Source organism: Oncorhynchus nerka, linkage group LG5 (genome assembly GCF_034236695.1).
Source record: "Oncorhynchus nerka isolate Pitt River linkage group LG5, Oner_Uvic_2.0, whole genome shotgun sequence".
NCBI classification, from domain to species: Eukaryota; Metazoa; Chordata; class Actinopteri; order Salmoniformes; family Salmonidae; genus Oncorhynchus; species Oncorhynchus nerka.
The window spans coordinates 20,675,711-20,694,619 of NC_088400.1; the positions used below are offsets into that span (position 1 = coordinate 20,675,711).

The 18,909-nt window shown below is 44.3% G+C and overlaps 1 protein-coding gene across 1 annotated transcript in view; it reads right to left on the minus strand.

Annotated features, from left to right (window-relative positions):
• Nucleotides 1–18,909, minus strand: part of LOC135571769 (girdin-like) — a 95,242-nt gene that overhangs the window by 15,704 nt on the left and 60,629 nt on the right. The window contains exons 11-14 of the mRNA XM_065018438.1: nt 14,016–14,162; nt 13,662–13,854; nt 13,371–13,501; nt 13,095–13,166 (exon numbers count right to left, since the gene is read on the minus strand). Coding sequence (XP_064874510.1) covers nt 13,095–13,166; nt 13,371–13,501; nt 13,662–13,854; nt 14,016–14,162 — 543 coding nt within the window. The remainder of the gene's footprint in view (nt 1–13,094; nt 13,167–13,370; nt 13,502–13,661; nt 13,855–14,015; nt 14,163–18,909) is intronic.

Below are 18,909 nucleotides of genomic sequence, written 5' to 3' on the forward strand. Positions count from 1 at the left end.
CACATCTAGATACATGTCAGACAACACAGTGAGGTCACATCTAGATACATGTCAGACAACACAGTGAGGTCACATCTAGATACATGTCAGACAACACAGTGAGGCCACATCTAGATACATGTCAGACAACACAGTGAGGTCACATCTAGATACATGTCAGACAACACAGTGAGATCACATCTAGATACATGTCAGACGACACAGTGAGGTCACATCTAGATACATGTCAGACAACACAGTGAGGTCACATCTAGATACATGTCAGACAACACAGTGAGGATACATCTAGATACATGTCAGACAACACAGTGAGGTCACATCTAGATACATGTCAGAGAACACAGTGAGATCACATCTAGATACATGTCAGACAACACAGTGGGGTTGAAACTAGATACATGTCAGACGACACAGTGAGATCACATCTAGATACATGTCAGACAACACAGTGAGGTCACATCTAGATACATGTCAGACAACACAGTGAGGTCACATCTAGATACATGTCAGATGACACAGTGAGGTCACATCTAGATACATGTCAGACAACACAGTGAGGTCACATCTAGATACATGTCAGACAACACAAGGAGGACACATCTAGATACATGTCAGACAACACAGTGAGGTCACATCTAGATACATGTCAGACAACACAGTGAGGACACATCTAGATACATGTCAGACAACACAGTGAGGTCACATCTAGATACATGTCAGACAACACAAGGAGGACACATCTAGATACATGTCAGACAACACAGTGAGGTCACATCTAGATACATGTCAGACGACACAAGGAGGACACATCTAGATACATGTCAGACAACACAGTGAGGTCACATCTAGATACATGTCAGACAACACAGTGAGGTCACATCTAGATACATGTCAGACAACACAGTGAGGTCACATCTAGATACATGTCAGACAACACAGTGTGGTCACATCTAGATACATGTCAGACAACACAGTGAGGTCACATCTAGATACATGTCAGACAACACAGTGGGGTTGAAACTAGATACATGTCAGACGACACAGTGAGATCACATCTAGATACATGTCAGACAACACAGTGAGGTCACATCTAGATACATGTCAGATGACACAGTGAGGTCACATCTAGATACATGTCAGACAACACAGTGAGGTCACATCTAGATACATGTCAGACAACACAAGGAGGACACATCTAGATACATGTCAGACAACACAGTGAGGTCACATCTAGGTACATGTCAGACAACACAGTGAGGTCACATCTAGATACATGTCAGACAACACAGTGAGGCCACATCTAGATACATGTCAGACAACACAGTGAGGTCACATCTAGATACATGTCAGACAACACAAGGAGGACACATCTAGATACATGTCAGACAACACAGTGAGGTCACATCTAGATACATGTCAGACAACACAGTGAGGACACATCTAGATACATGTCAGACAACACAGTGAGGTCACATCTAGATACATGTCAGACAACACAGTGAGGTCACATCTAGATACATGTCAGACAACACAGTGAGGTCACATCTAGATACATGTCAGACAACACAGTGAGGTCACATCTAGATACATGTCAGACAACACAGTGAGATCACATCTAGATACATGTCAGACAACACAGTGAGGTCACATCTAGATACATGTCAGACAACACAGTGAGATCACATCTAGATACATGTCAGACAACACAGTGAGGTCACATCTAGATACATGTCAGACAACACAGTGAGGTCACATCTAGATACATGTCAGACAACACAGTGAGGTCACATCTAGATACATGTCAGACAACACAGTGAGGTCACATCTAGATACATGTCAGACAACACAGTGAGGTCACATCTAGATACATGTCAGACAACACAGTGAGGTCACATCTAGATACATGTCAGACAACACAGTGAGGTCACATCTAGATACATGTCAGACAACACAGTGAGATCACATCTAGATACATGTCAGACAACACAGTGAGGTCACATCTAGATACATGTCAGACAACACAGTGAGGTCACATCTAGATACATGTCAGATGACACAGTGAGGTCACATCTAGATACATGTCAGACAACACAGTGAGATCACATCTAGATACATGTCAGACAACACAGTGAGATCACATCTAGATACATGTCAGACAACACAGTGAGATCACATCTAGATACATGTCAGACAACACAAGGAGGACACATCTAGATACATGTCAGACAACACAGTGAGGTCACATCTAGATACATGTCAGACAACACAGTGAGGTCACATCTAGATACATGTCAGACAACACAGTGAGGTCACATCTAGATACATGTCAGACAACACAGTGTGGTCACATCTAGATACATGTCAGACAACACAGTGAGGTCACATCTAGATACATGTCAGACAACACAGTGGGGTTGAAACTAGATACATGTCAGACAACACAGTGAGATCACATCTAGATACATGTCAGACAACACAGTGAGGTCACATCTAGATACATGTCAGACAACACAGTGAGGTCACATCTAGATACATGTCAGACAACACAGTGAGGTCACATGACACAGTGAGGTCACATCTAGATACATGTCAGACAACACAGTGAGGTCACATCTAGATACATGTCAGACAACACAAGGAGGACACATCTAGATACATGTCAGACAACACAGTGAGGTCACATCTAGATACATGTCAGACAACACAGTGAGGTCACATCTAGATACATGTCAGACAACACAGTGAGGCCACATCTAGATACATGTCAGACAACACAGTGAGGTCACATCTAGATACATGTCAGACAACACAGTGAGATCACATCTAGATACATGTCAGACGACACAGTGAGGTCACATCTAGATACATGTCAGACAACACAGTGAGGTCACATCTAGATACATGTCAGACAACACAGTGAGGATACATCTAGATACATGTCAGACAACACAGTGAGGTCACATCTAGATACATGTCAGAGAACACAGTGAGATCACATCTAGATACATGTCAGACAACACAGTGGGGTTGAAACTAGATACATGTCAGACGACACAGTGAGATCACATCTAGATACATGTCAGACAACACAGTGAGGTCACATCTAGATACATGTCAGACAACACAGTGAGGTCACATCTAGATACATGTCAGATGACACAGTGAGGTCACATCTAGATACATGTCAGACAACACAGTGAGGTCACATCTAGATACATGTCAGACAACACAAGGAGGACACATCTAGATACATGTCAGACAACACAGTGAGGTCACATCTAGATACATGTCAGACAACACAGTGAGGACACATCTAGATACATGTCAGACAACACAGTGAGGTCACATCTAGATACATGTCAGACAACACAAGGAGGACACATCTAGATACATGTCAGACAACACAGTGAGGTCACATCTAGATACATGTCAGACGACACAAGGAGGACACATCTAGATACATGTCAGACAACACAGTGAGGTCACATCTAGATACATGTCAGACAACACAGTGAGGTCACATCTAGATACATGTCAGACAACACAGTGAGGTCACATCTAGATACATGTCAGACAACACAGTGTGGTCACATCTAGATACATGTCAGACAACACAGTGAGGTCACATCTAGATACATGTCAGACAACACAGTGGGGTTGAAACTAGATACATGTCAGACGACACAGTGAGATCACATCTAGATACATGTCAGACAACACAGTGAGGTCACATCTAGATACATGTCAGATGACACAGTGAGGTCACATCTAGATACATGTCAGACAACACAGTGAGGTCACATCTAGATACATGTCAGACAACACAAGGAGGACACATCTAGATACATGTCAGACAACACAGTGAGGTCACATCTAGATACATGTCAGACAACACAGTGAGGTCACATCTAGATACATGTCAGACAACACAGTGAGGCCACATCTAGATACATGTCAGACAACACAGTGAGGTCACATCTAGATACATGTCAGACAACACAGTGAGGTCACATCTAGATACATGTCAGACGACACAAGGAGGACACATCTAGATACATGTCAGACAACACAGTGAGGTCACATCTAGATACATGTCAGACAACACAGTGAGGTCACATCTAGATACATGTCAGACAACACAGTGAGGTCACATCTAGATACATGTCAGACAACACAGTGAGGTCACATCTAGATACATGTCAGACAACACAAGGAGGACACATCTAGATACATGTCAGACAACACAGTGAGGTCACATCTAGATACATGTCAGACAACACAGTGAGGACACATCTAGATACATGTCAGACAACACAGTGAGGTCACATCTAGATACATGTCAGACAACACAAGGAGGACACATCTAGATACATGTCAGACAACACAGTGAGGTCACATCTAGATACATGTCAGACAACACAGACACATCTAGGAGGACACATCTAGATACATGTCAGACAACACAGTGAGGTCACATCTAGATACATGTCAGACAACACAGTGAGGTCACATCTAGATACATGTCAGACAACACAGTGAGGTCACATCTAGATACATGTCAGACAACACAGTGTGGTCACATCTAGATACATGTCAGACAACACAGTGAGGTCACATCTAGATACATGTCAGACAACACAGTGGGGTTGAAATCTAGATACATGTCAGACAACACAGTGACACAGTGAGATCACATCTAGATACATGTCAGACAACACAGTGAGGTCACATCTAGATACATGTCAGATGACACAGTGAGGTCACATCTAGATACATGTCAGACAACACAGTGAGGTCACATCTAGATACATGTCAGACAACACAAGGAGGACACATCTAGATACATGTCAGACAACACAGTGAGGTCACATCTAGGTACATGTCAGACAACACAGTGAGGTCACATCTAGATACATGTCAGACAACACAGTGAGGCCACATCTAGATACATGTCAGACAACACAGTGAGGTCACATCTAGATACATGTCAGACAACACAGTGAGGACACATCTAGATACATGTCAGACAACACAGTGAGGTCACATCTAGATACATGTCAGACAACACAGTGAGGTCACATCTAGATACATGTCAGACAACACAGTGAGGTCACATCTAGATACATGTCAGACAACACAGTGAGGTCACATCTAGATACATGTCAGACAACACAGTGAGGTCACATCTAGATACATGTCAGACAACACAGTGAGGTCACATCTAGATACATGTCAGACAACACAGTGAGATCACATCTAGATACATGTCAGACAACACAGTGAGGTCACATCTAGATACATGTCAGACAACACAGTGAGATCACATCTAGATACATGTCAGACAACACAGTGAGGTCACATCTAGATACATGTCAGACAACACAGTGAGGTCACATCTAGATACATGTCAGACAACACAGTGAGGTCACATCTAGATACATGTCAGACAACACAGTGAGGTCACATCTAGATACATGTCAGACAACACAGTGAGGTCACATCTAGATACATGTCAGACAACACAGTGAGGTCACATCTAGATACATGTCAGACAACACAGTGAGATCACATCTAGATACATGTCAGACAACACAGTGAGGTCACATCTAGATACATGTCAGACAACACAGTGAGGTCACATCTAGATACATGTCAGATGACACAGTGAGGTCACATCTAGATACATGTCAGACAACACAGTGAGATCACATCTAGATACATGTCAGACAACACAGTGAGATCACATCTAGATACATGTCAGACAACACAGTGAGATCACATCTAGATACATGTCAGACAACACAAGGAGGACACATCTAGATACATGTCAGACAACACAGTGAGGTCACATCTAGATACATGTCAGACAACACAGTGAGGTCACATCTAGATACATGTCAGACAACACAGTGAGGTCACATCTAGATACATGTCAGACAACACAGTGTGGTCACATCTAGATACATGTCAGACAACACAGTGAGGTCACATCTAGATACATGTCAGACAACACAGTGGGGTTGAAACTAGATACATGTCAGACGACACAGTGAGATCACATCTAGATACATGTCAGACAACACAGTGAGGTCACATCTAGATACATGTCAGACAACACAGTGAGGTCACATCTAGATACATGTCAGATGACACAGTGAGGTCACATCTAGATACATGTCAGACAACACAGTGAGGTCACATCTAGATACATGTCAGACAACACAAGGAGGACACATCTAGATACATGTCAGACAACACAGTGAGGTCACATCTAGATACATGTCAGACAACACAGTGAGGTCACATCTAGATACATGTCAGACAACACAGTGAGGCCACATCTAGATACATGTCAGACAACACAGTGAGGTCACATCTAGATACATGTCAGACAACACAGTGAGATCACATCTAGATACATGTCAGACGACACAGTGAGGTCACATCTAGATACATGTCAGACAACACAGTGAGGTCACATCTAGATACATGTCAGACAACACAGTGAGGATACATCTAGATACATGTCAGACAACACAGTGAGGTCACATCTAGATACATGTCAGAGAACACAGTGAGATCACATCTAGATACATGTCAGACAACACAGTGGGGTTGAAACTAGATACATGTCAGACGACACAGTGAGATCACATCTAGATACATGTCAGACAACACAGTGAGGTCACATCTAGATACATGTCAGACAACACAGTGAGGTCACATCTAGATACATGTCAGATGACACAGTGAGGTCACATCTAGATACATGTCAGACAACACAGTGAGGTCACATCTAGATACATGTCAGACAACACAAGGAGGACACATCTAGATACATGTCAGACAACACAGTGAGGTCACATCTAGATACATGTCAGACAACACAGTGAGGACACATCTAGATACATGTCAGACAACACAGTGAGGTCACATCTAGATACATGTCAGACAACACAAGGAGGACACATCTAGATACATGTCAGACAACACAGTGAGGTCACATCTAGATACATGTCAGACGACACAAGGAGGACACATCTAGATACATGTCAGACAACACAGTGAGGTCACATCTAGATACATGTCAGACAACACAGTGAGGTCACATCTAGATACATGTCAGACAACACAGTGAGGTCACATCTAGATACATGTCAGACAACACAGTGTGGTCACATCTAGATACATGTCAGACAACACAGTGAGGTCACATCTAGATACATGTCAGACAACACAGTGGGGTTGAAACTAGATACATGTCAGACGACACAGTGAGATCACATCTAGATACATGTCAGACAACACAGTGAGGTCACATCTAGATACATGTCAGATGACACAGTGAGGTCACATCTAGATACATGTCAGACAACACAGTGAGGTCACATCTAGATACATGTCAGACAACACAAGGAGGACACATCTAGATACATGTCAGACAACACAGTGAGGTCACATCTAGATACATGTCAGACAACACAGTGAGGTCACATCTAGATACATGTCAGACAACACAGTGAGGCCACATCTAGATACATGTCAGACAACACAGTGAGGTCACATCTAGATACATGTCAGACAACACAGTGAGGTCACATCTAGATACATGTCAGACATGACACAAGGAGGACACATCTAGATACATGTCAGACAACACAGTGAGGTCACATCTAGATACATGTCAGACAACACAGTGAGGTCACATCTAGATACATGTCAGACAACACAGTGAGGTCACATCTAGATACATGTCAGACAACACAGTGAGGTCACATCTAGATACATGTCAGACAACACAAGGAGGACACATCTAGATACATGTCAGACAACACAGTGAGGTCACATCTAGATACATGTCAGACAACACAGTGAGGTCACATCTAGATACATGTCAGACAACACAGTGAGGTCACATCTAGATACATGTCAGACAACACAGTGAGGTCACATCTAGATACATGTCAGACAACACAGTGAGATCACATCTAGATACATGTCAGACAACACAGTGAGATCACATCTAGATACATGTCAGACAACACAGATGAGACAACACAAGGAGGACACATCTAGATACATGTCAGACAACACAGTGAGGTCACATCTAGATACATGAGGTCAGACAACACAACACAGTGAGGTCACATCTAGATACATGTCAGACAACACAGTGTGGTCACATCTAGATACATGTCAGACAACACAGTGAGGTCACATCTAGATACATGTCAGACAACACAGTGGGGTTGAAACTAGATACATGTCAGACGACACAGTGAGATCACATCTAGATACATGTCAGACAACACAGTGAGGTCACATCTAGATACATGTCAGACAACACAGTGAGGTCACATCTAGATACATGTCAGATGACACAGTGAGGTCACATCTAGATACATGTCAGACAACACAGTGAGGTCACATCTATATACATGTCAGACAACACAAGGAGGACACATCTAGATACATGTCAGACAACACAGTGAGGTCACATCTAGATACATGTCAGACAACACAGTGAGGTCACATCTAGATACATGTCAGACAACACAGTGAGGCCACATCTAGATACATGTCAGACAACACAGTGAGGTCACATCTAGATACATGTCAGACAACACAGTGAGATCACATCTAGATACATGTCAGACGACACAGTGAGGTCACATCTAGATACATGTCAGACAACACAGTGAGGTCACATCTAGATACATGTCAGACAACACAGTGAGGATACATCTAGATACATGTCAGACAACACAGTGAGGTCACATCTAGATACATGTCAGAGAACACAGTGAGATCACATCTAGATACATGTCAGACAACACAGTGGGGTTGAAACTAGATACATGTCAGACGACACAGTGAGATCACATCTAGATACATGTCAGACAACACAGTGAGGTCACATCTAGATACATGTCAGACAACACAGTGAGGTCACATCTAGATACATGTCAGATGACACAGTGAGGTCACATCTAGATACATGTCAGACAACACAGTGAGGTCACATCTAGATACATGTCAGACAACACAAGGAGGACACATCTAGATACATGTCAGACAACACAGTGAGGTCACATCTAGATACATGTCAGACAACACAGTGAGGACACATCTAGATACATGTCAGACAACACAGTGAGGTCACATCTAGATACATGTCAGACAACACAAGGAGGACACATCTAGATACATGTCAGACAACACAGTGAGGTCACATCTAGATACATGTCAGACGACACAAGGAGGACACATCTAGATACATGTCAGACAACACAGTGAGGTCACATCTAGATACATGTCAGACAACACAGTGAGGTCACATCTAGATACATGTCAGACAACACAGTGAGGTCACATCTAGATACATGTCAGACAACACAGTGTGGTCACATCTAGATACATGTCAGACAACACAGTGAGGTCACATCTAGATACATGTCAGACAACACAGTGGGGTTGAAACTAGATACATGTCAGACGACACAGTGAGATCACATCTAGATACATGTCAGACAACACAGTGAGGTCACATCTAGATACATGTCAGATGACACAGTGAGGTCACATCTAGATACATGTCAGACAACACAGTGAGGTCACATCTAGATACATGTCAGACAACACAAGGAGGACACATCTAGATACATGTCAGACAACACAGTGAGGTCACATCTAGATACATGTCAGACAACACAGTGAGGTCACATCTAGATACATGTCAGACAACACAGTGAGGCCACATCTAGATACATGTCAGACAACACAGTGAGGTCACATCTAGATACATGTCAGACAACACAGTGAGGTCACATCTAGATACATGTCAGACAACACAGTGAGGCCACATCTAGATACATGTCAGACAACACAGTGAGGTCACATCTAGATACATGTCAGACAACACAGTGAGATCACATCTAGATACATGTCAGACGACACAGTGAGGTCACATCTAGATACATGTCAGACAACACAGTGAGGTCACATCTAGATACATGTCAGACAACACAGTGAGGATACATCTAGATACATGTCAGACAACACAGTGAGGTCACATCTAGATACATGTCAGAGAACACAGTGAGATCACATCTAGATACATGTCAGACAACACAGTGGGGTTGAAACTAGATACATGTCAGACGACACAGTGAGATCACATCTAGATACATGTCAGACAACACAGTGAGGTCACATCTAGATACATGTCAGACAACACAGTGAGGTCACATCTAGATACATGTCAGATGACACAGTGAGGTCACATCTAGATACATGTCAGACAACACAGTGAGGTCACATCTAGATACATGTCAGACAACACAAGGAGGACACATCTAGATACATGTCAGACAACACAGTGAGGTCACATCTAGATACATGTCAGACAACACAGTGAGGACACATCTAGATACATGTCAGACAACACAGTGAGGTCACATCTAGATACATGTCAGACAACACAAGGAGGACACATCTAGATACATGTCAGACAACACAGTGAGGTCACATCTAGATACATGTCAGACGACACAAGGAGGACACATCTAGATACATGTCAGACAACACAGTGAGGTCACATCTAGATACATGTCAGACAACACAGTGAGGTCACATCTAGATACATGTCAGACAACACAGTGAGGTCACATCTAGATACATGTCAGACAACACAGTGAGGTCACATCTAGATACATGTCAGACAACACAGTGAGATCACATCTAGATACATGTCAGACAACACAGTGAGGTCACATCTAGATACATGTCAGACAACACAGTGAGATCACATCTAGATACATGTCAGACAACACAGTGAGGTCACATCTAGATACATGTCAGACAACACAGTGAGGTCACATCTAGATACATGTCAGACAACACAGTGAGGTCACATCTAGATACATGTCAGACAACACAAGGAGGACACATCTAGATACATGTCAGACAACACAGTGAGGTCACATCTAGATACATGTCAGACGACACAGTGAGGTCACATCTAGATACATGTCAGACAACACAGTGAGGTCACATCTAGATACATGTCAGACAACACAGTGAGATCACATCTAGATACATGTCAGACAACACAGTGAGGTCACATCTAGATACATGTCAGACAACACAGTGAGGTCACATCTAGATACATGTCAGACAACACAGTGAGGTCACATCTAGATACATGTCAGACAACACAGTGAGGTCACATCTAGATACATGTCAGACAACACAGTGAGGTCACATCTAGATACATGTCAGACAACACAGTGAGGTCACATCTAGATACATGTCAGACAACACAGTGAGGTCACATCTAGATACATGTCAGACAACACAGTGAGATCACATCTAGATACATGTCAGACAACACAGTGAGGTCACATCTAGATACATGTCAGACAACACAGTGAGGTCACATCTAGATACATGTCAGATGACACAGTGAGGTCACATCTAGATACATGTCAGACAACACAGTGAGGTCACATCTAGATACATGTCAGACGACACAGTGAGGTCACATCTAGATACATGTCAGATGACACAGTGAGGTCACATTTAGATACATGTCAGACAACACAAGGAGGACACATCTAGATACATGTCAGACAACACAAGGAGGACACATCTAGATACATGTCAGACAACACAGTGAGGACACATCTAGATACATGTCAGACAACACAGTGAGGACACATCTAGATACATGTCAGACAACACAGTGAGGTCACATCTAGATACATGTCAGACAACACAGTGAGATCACATCTAGATACATGTCAGACAACACAGTGAGGTCACATCTAGATACATGTCAGACAACACAGTGAGGTCACATCTAGATACATGTCAGACAACACAGTGAGATCACATCTAGATACATGTCAGACAACACAGTGAGATCACATCTAGATACATGTCAGACAACACAGTGAGGTCACATCTAGATACATGTCAGACAACACAGTGAGGTCACATCTAGATACATGTCAGACAACACAGTGAGGTCACATCTAGATACATGTCAGACAACACAGTGAGGTCACATCTAGATACATGTCAGACAACACAGTGAGGTCACATCTAGATACATGTCAGACAACACAGTGAGGTCACATCTAGATACATGTCAGACAACACAGTGAGGTCACATCTAGATACATGTCAGACAACACAAGGAGGACACATCTAGATACATGTCAGACAACACAAGGAGGACACATCTAGATACATGTCAGACAACACAGTGAGATCACATCTAGATACATGTCAGACAACACAGTGAGGTCACATCTAGATACATGTCAGACGACACAGTGAGGTCACATCTAGATACATGTCAGACAACACAGTGAGATCACATCTAGATACATGTCAGACAACACAGTGAGGTCACATCTAGATACATGTCAGACAACACAAGGAGGACACATCTAGATACATGTCAGACAACACAAGGAGGACACATCTAGATACATGTCAGACAACACAGTGAGGACACATCTAGATACATGTCAGACAACACAGTGAGGACACATCTAGATACATGTCAGACAACACAGTGAGGTCACATCTAGATACATGTCAGACAACACAGTGAGATCACATCTAGATACATGTCAGACAACACAGTGAGGTCACATCTAGATACATGTCAGACAACACAGTGAGGTCACATCTAGATACATGTCAGACAACACAGTGAGATCACATCTAGATACATGTCAGACAACACAGTGAGATCACATCTAGATACATGTCAGACAACACAGTGAGGTCACATCTAGATACATGTCAGACAACACAGTGAGGTCACATCTAGATACATGTCAGACAACACAGTGAGGTCACATCTAGATACATGTCAGACAACACAGTGAGGTCACATCTAGATACATGTCAGACGACACAGTGAGGTCACATCTAGATACATGTCAGTATAACGGTTTAGTGAACCACACCCCCGTGATGAGTAACGTTCTCTTAGACCTGAAGAATTTGTTTGCCTCCTAGGCTTTAGCTCAGAGGTTTAACACAGACTTGTCCAAACCTAGTCGGTCACATCAGCTCACCTCTCTTAGTGTATTCTGATGTTCTGCCTCCAGACAGGCCAGCTCCTCCCGCACCTCCGGCAAATCAGCTTGCTGCAAAATATAGCAGACAGTTGGATCCTCCAATAGCAGTACCCTTAGCCTGGACACTAATACATGTACTTGGCAAGCCAAAAGGTTCCCTGTGTAGTGTCTCATTCTTCTCAAGGTTAATTTTCCTTGCTACTGTTGCCTTTGCCTGCTCTCTGGAGGTTTACTCTAGACTCATTCTATTTTTATTGATTGATTGACACTTACCCTCTGACCCCTGACCTCCTGTTCAGACTGCAGGTCCTCCAGACGTCTCCTCAGCTCGGCATTCTCATTTTCAGCTCCCAGAAGTCTCAGTGACGAAGCCTCACCCACCTCCACACTCAGAGGCTTCAGATCTGACAGGGGGGGAGAGATATATAATTGCATTGCTTTGGCAACAGTGGTACCCATTCATGCCATTAAAGTTTATTTGATTTTGAATTAGAGAGGAGGGGTAGTTGACAATAATCAAACAATTTAACTGAAAAGACTCAACAGACAGGCAGACTGACTGACCAATATCTTCTCTTAGCTCCTCTCTTAGCCCAGCCTCCTCGTCAGACTCCACCTCTGATTGGTGGAAATGTCGAGCCGCTGTCATCGTGCCTGTTTTGTTGTTGTTGTGTCTAAGCACATGTCTAAGCTCCGCCTCCAGGCCCATGTTCATCTCTAACAGCTCATCGACCCTCTGCCTCTCAGTGTCCTGCTCCTACACACACACACACACACACACACACACACAGCAAATTAGGGAAATGTCTATGTGAGTCCAACCAGCAGATGCCAAATTCCTTACTTGTGATTCACAAACATGTTTGGTTAACACACACACACACACATTACCACATACACATTACCACCATTACCTACCCCTTCCAGGTCTATGAGTCTCTGTCGCAGCAGCAGATTGTGCCTCTCCAGCTCCCGTAGGCCCGAGCAGCGTTGCCGTGTGTCTGCCAGCTGCTCCTCCAGCAGGACTCGGGTCTCCTGCAGCGCCACACACAACTGCTGCTGCTCCTACAGGGGGTTCCACACAGGGACAGAGGACAGAGACACAGAGATAGACAGAGAGACACAAGGACAGAGACACAAAGAAAGACAGGGGATGGAGACAGAGAGAGAGAGACAAAGACAGAGACACAAACAAAGACATGGGATAGAGACAAAGAGAGACAAGGACAGAGACACAGAGAGAGACGGGCATGGAGACAGAGACAGGGACAGGGGATAGAGACAGAGACAGGAACAGAGACAGAGAGAGAGACAAAGACAGAGAGACATATTGTAGAGAGGGGAACATCAGGTCCTAACAGCCTGGTACTCAGCGCTCCATCAGGTCGTAATGGCCTGGTATTCAGGGCTCTATTGTCCCTCCATCAGGTCATAATGGCCTGGTACTCAGGGCTCTATATTGCCCCTCCATCAGGTCCTAATGGCCTGGTATTCAGGGCTCTATTGTCCCTCCATCAGGTCCTAACGGCCTGGTACTCAGGGCTCCATCAGGTCCTAGTGGACTGGTAATCAGGGCTCTATTGTCCCTCCATCAGGTCCTAATGGCCTGGTATTCAGGGCTCTATTTTCCCTCCATCAGGTCCTAATGGCCTCGGGAAGCGAGAGCATGCTCCTCAAAAAGGAATATCACTTGTCGGGAAGCGAGAGTATGCTCCTCAAACAGGAATATCACCTGTCAGACAGCGAGAGCATGCTCCTCAAACAGGAATATCACCTGTCAGACAGCGAGAGCATGCTCCTCAAACAAGAATATTACCTGTCATGAAGCAAGAACATGCTCCTCAAACATGAATATCACCTGTCGGGAAGCGAGAGTATGCTCCTCAAACAGGAATATCACCTGTCAGACAGCGAGAGCATGCTCCTCAAACAGGAATATCACCTGTCGGGAAGTGAGAGCATGCTCCTCAAACAGGAATATCACCTGTCGGGCAGCGAGAGCATGTTCCTCAAACAGGAATATCACCTGTCGGGCAGCGAGAGCATGCTCCTCAAACAGGAATATCACCTGTCGGGAAGCGTGAGCATGCTCCTCAAACAGGAATATCACCTGTCAGGCAGCGAGAGCATGCTCCTCAAACAGGAATATCACCTGTCAGACAGCGAGAGCATGTTCCTCAAACAGGAATATCACCTGTCGGGAAGCGAGAGCATGCTCCTCAAACAGGAATATCACCTGTCGGGAAGCGAGAGCATGCTCCTCAAACAGGAATATCACCTGTCGGGCAGCGAGAGCATGCTCCTCAAACAGGAATATCATCTGTCGGGAAGCGAGAGCATGCTCCTCAAACAGGAATATCACCTGTCAGACAGTGAGAGCATGCTCCTCTAACAGGAATATCACCTGTCAGACAGTGAGAGCATGCTCCTCTAACAGGAATATCACCTGTCAGACAGTGAGAGCATGCTCCTCTAACAGGAATATCACCTGTCAGACAGTGAGAGTATGCTCCTCTAACAGGAATATCACCGGTCAGACAGTGAGAGCATGCTCCTCTAACAGGAATATCACCTTTCAGACAGTAAGAGCATGCTCCTCTAACAGGAATATCACCTGTCAGACAGTGAGAGCATGCTCCTCTAACAGGAATATCACCTGTCAGACAGTGAGAGCATGCTCCTCTAACAGGAATATCACCTGTCAGACAGTGAGAGCATGCTCCTCTAACAGGAATATCACCTGTCAGACAGTAAGAGCATGCTCCTCTAACAGGAATATCACCTGTCAGACAGTGAGAGCATGCTCTTCAAACAGGAATATCATCTGTCAGACAGTGAGAGCATGCTCCTCAAACAGGAATATCACCTGTCAGACAGTGAGAGCATGCTCCTCTAACAGGAATATCACCTGTCAGACAGTGAGAGCATGCTCCTCAAACAGGAATATCACCTGTCAGACAGTGAGAGCATGCTCCTCACACAGGAATATCACCTGTCAGACAGCTCCTCAAACTGTGGTTGATGCGTGGAGTGAAATAAGTGTTTGTATTTATTTCTCAACTGCTCATATTACGCACAGCTCCGTTATAAAACCTAGGTATCCTACAAAATGGACCGGTGGGGAAAGTGCGTGGCCTCCATTCCCTACTCGAGTGCATACAGATAACGTCTTTTTCCCCCTGCCCCTGTTCCTACGAATCGAATCGACCGCCACAGCCCCACTAACACCTATACTACATGTAGAAACTGCAACAATGTCATGACCGCCACAGCCCCACTAACACCTATATTACATGTAGAAACTGCAACAAAGTCATCAATATTGAGGGAGCTCACCTTCTGTAAGCCCATCTGCAAACACAGAGGGGAAGTAGCTTGGGAAGGGGCTAAGGGTTGTTTTTTGGAAGGGGCTAAGGGTTGTTTTGGGAAGGGGATAAGGGTTGTTTTTTGGAATGGGCCAACCATCAGCTGTGAGGCTACAGTTGACAGTAGAGTTGGTGTGGTGTGGTACCTTCAATTGTGTCTGTCAACAGTGTGTGGTGTATTGGTGCCGATACCTTCGGTAGTGTCTCTGTGTACTAAACAGTGTGTGGTGTATTGGTGCCGATACCTTCGGTATTGTCTCTGTGTACTAAACAGTGTGTGGTGAATAGGTGCTGATACCTTCGGTAGTGTCTCTGTGTACTAAACAGTGTGTGGTGTATTGGTGCCGATACCTTCGGAATTGTCTCTGTGTACCAAACAGTGTGTGGTGTATTGGTGCCGATACCTTCGGTATTGTCTCTGTGTACTAAACAGTGTGTAGTGTATTGGTGGCGATACCTTCGGTAGTGTCTCTGTGTACTAAACAGTGTGTAGTGTATTGGTGGAGATGCCTACAGTAGTGTCTCTGTGTACTAAATAGTGTGTAGTGTATTGGTGGAGATACCCTCAGTAGTGTCTCTGTGTACTAACAGTGTGTAGTATATTGGTGGAGACACCTTCAGTAGTGTCTCTGTGTACTAAACAGTGTGTAGTGTATTGGTGGAGATACCTTCAGTAGTGTCTCTTTGTACTAAACAGTGTGTAGTGTATTGGTGGAGATACCTTCAGTAGTGCCTCTGTGTACTAAACCGTGTGTAGTGTATTGGTGGAGATACCTTCGGTAGTGTCTCTGTGTATTAAACAGTGTGTAGTGTATTAGTGGAGATACCTTCAGTTGTGTCTCTGTGTACTAAATAGTGTATGCTGTATTGGTGGAGATACCTTCAGTAGTGCCTCTGTGTACTAAACAGTGTGTAGTGTATTGGTGGAGATACCTTCAGTAGTGTCTCTGTGTACTAAACAGTGTGTAGTGTATTGGTGGAGATACCTTCAGTAGTGTCTCTGTGTACTAAATAGTGTGTAGTGTATTGGTGGAGATACCTTCAGTAGTGTCTCTGTGTACTAAACAGTGTGTAGTGTATTGGTGGAGATACCTTCAGTTGTGTCTCTGTGTACTAAACAGTGTGTAGTGTATTGTTGGAGATACCTTCAGTTGTGTCTCTGTGTACTAAACAGTGTGTGGTGTATTGGTGCCGATACCTTCGGTAGTGTCTCTGTGTACTAAACAGTGTATGGTGTATTGGTGCCGATACCTTCGGTATTGTCTCTGTGTACTAAACAGTGTGTGGTGTATTGGTGCAGATACCTTCGGTATTGTCTCTGTGTACTAAACAGTGTGTGGTGAATTGCTGCCGATACCTTCGGTAGTGTCTCTGTGTACTAAACAGTGTGTATTGTATTGGTGGAGATGCCTTCAGTAGTGTCTCTGTGTACTAATTGGAATAAACAGACTCACCCCATCGCGACGTCCCCCAAAGGTTAACTCTCTAGCCCTCGCTATCTCCCTGCTTGCTAATTCGGCCTGCTAACGGCTAGCTTGTCAAGCTCCGGTCCGCTAACTGCTACCTTGTCTAGCTCGGGCCTACGAACTGTTAGCTTGTTAGCACAGGCCTGCCAACCGTCTGAACCACCGCGTCCCAATCACTCTCTGACCCCATTTACTTTCTCTCTTTTTGATTTTTAATTGTTTATACCTTCCGGAAACCTGCCTCACCCAATGTGATACGGAATCGCTGTTACTTTTACTCTTATTTTTATTTTTATGACACACTCAAGAACCTCCAGACGCTAACCAGCTAACTAGCTAGAAGCTAGTTAGTCATTGTTAGTTTTTAAAAAAAACCTGGATAACACTCGCCAGCCCAGCCCCCCTGCCCATCCACCGCTGCCCCCTGGACACTGATCTCTTGGCTACATAGCTGACGCACGCTGGACTGTCCATTAATCACGGTACTCCTTTCTGCTTGTTTGTCTTACCTGTCGGCCCCGTTGCCTAGTCAACGCCATTTTACCTGCTGTTTGTTGTGCTAGCGGATTAGCCTCGCCTACTGTTTTTAGCTAGCTTTCCAAATTCAACACCTGTGATTACTGTATGCCTCGCTGTATGTCTCTCTCATATGTCAATATGCCTTGTATACTGTTGTTCAGGTTAGTTATAATTGTTTTAGTTCACAATGGAGCCCCTAGACCCACTCTGCATACCCCTGTTACCTCCTTTGTCCCACCTCCCACACATGCGGTGACCTCACCCATTACAACCAGCATGTCCAGAGATACAACCTGTCTCATCATCACCCAGTGCCTGGGCTTACCTCCGCTGTACCCGCACCCCACCATACCCCTGTCTGCGCATTATGCCCTGAATATATTCTACCATGCCCAGAAACCTGCTCCTCTTATCCTCTGCCCCCAAAGCTCTAGGCGACCAGTTTTGATAGCCTTTAGCCGC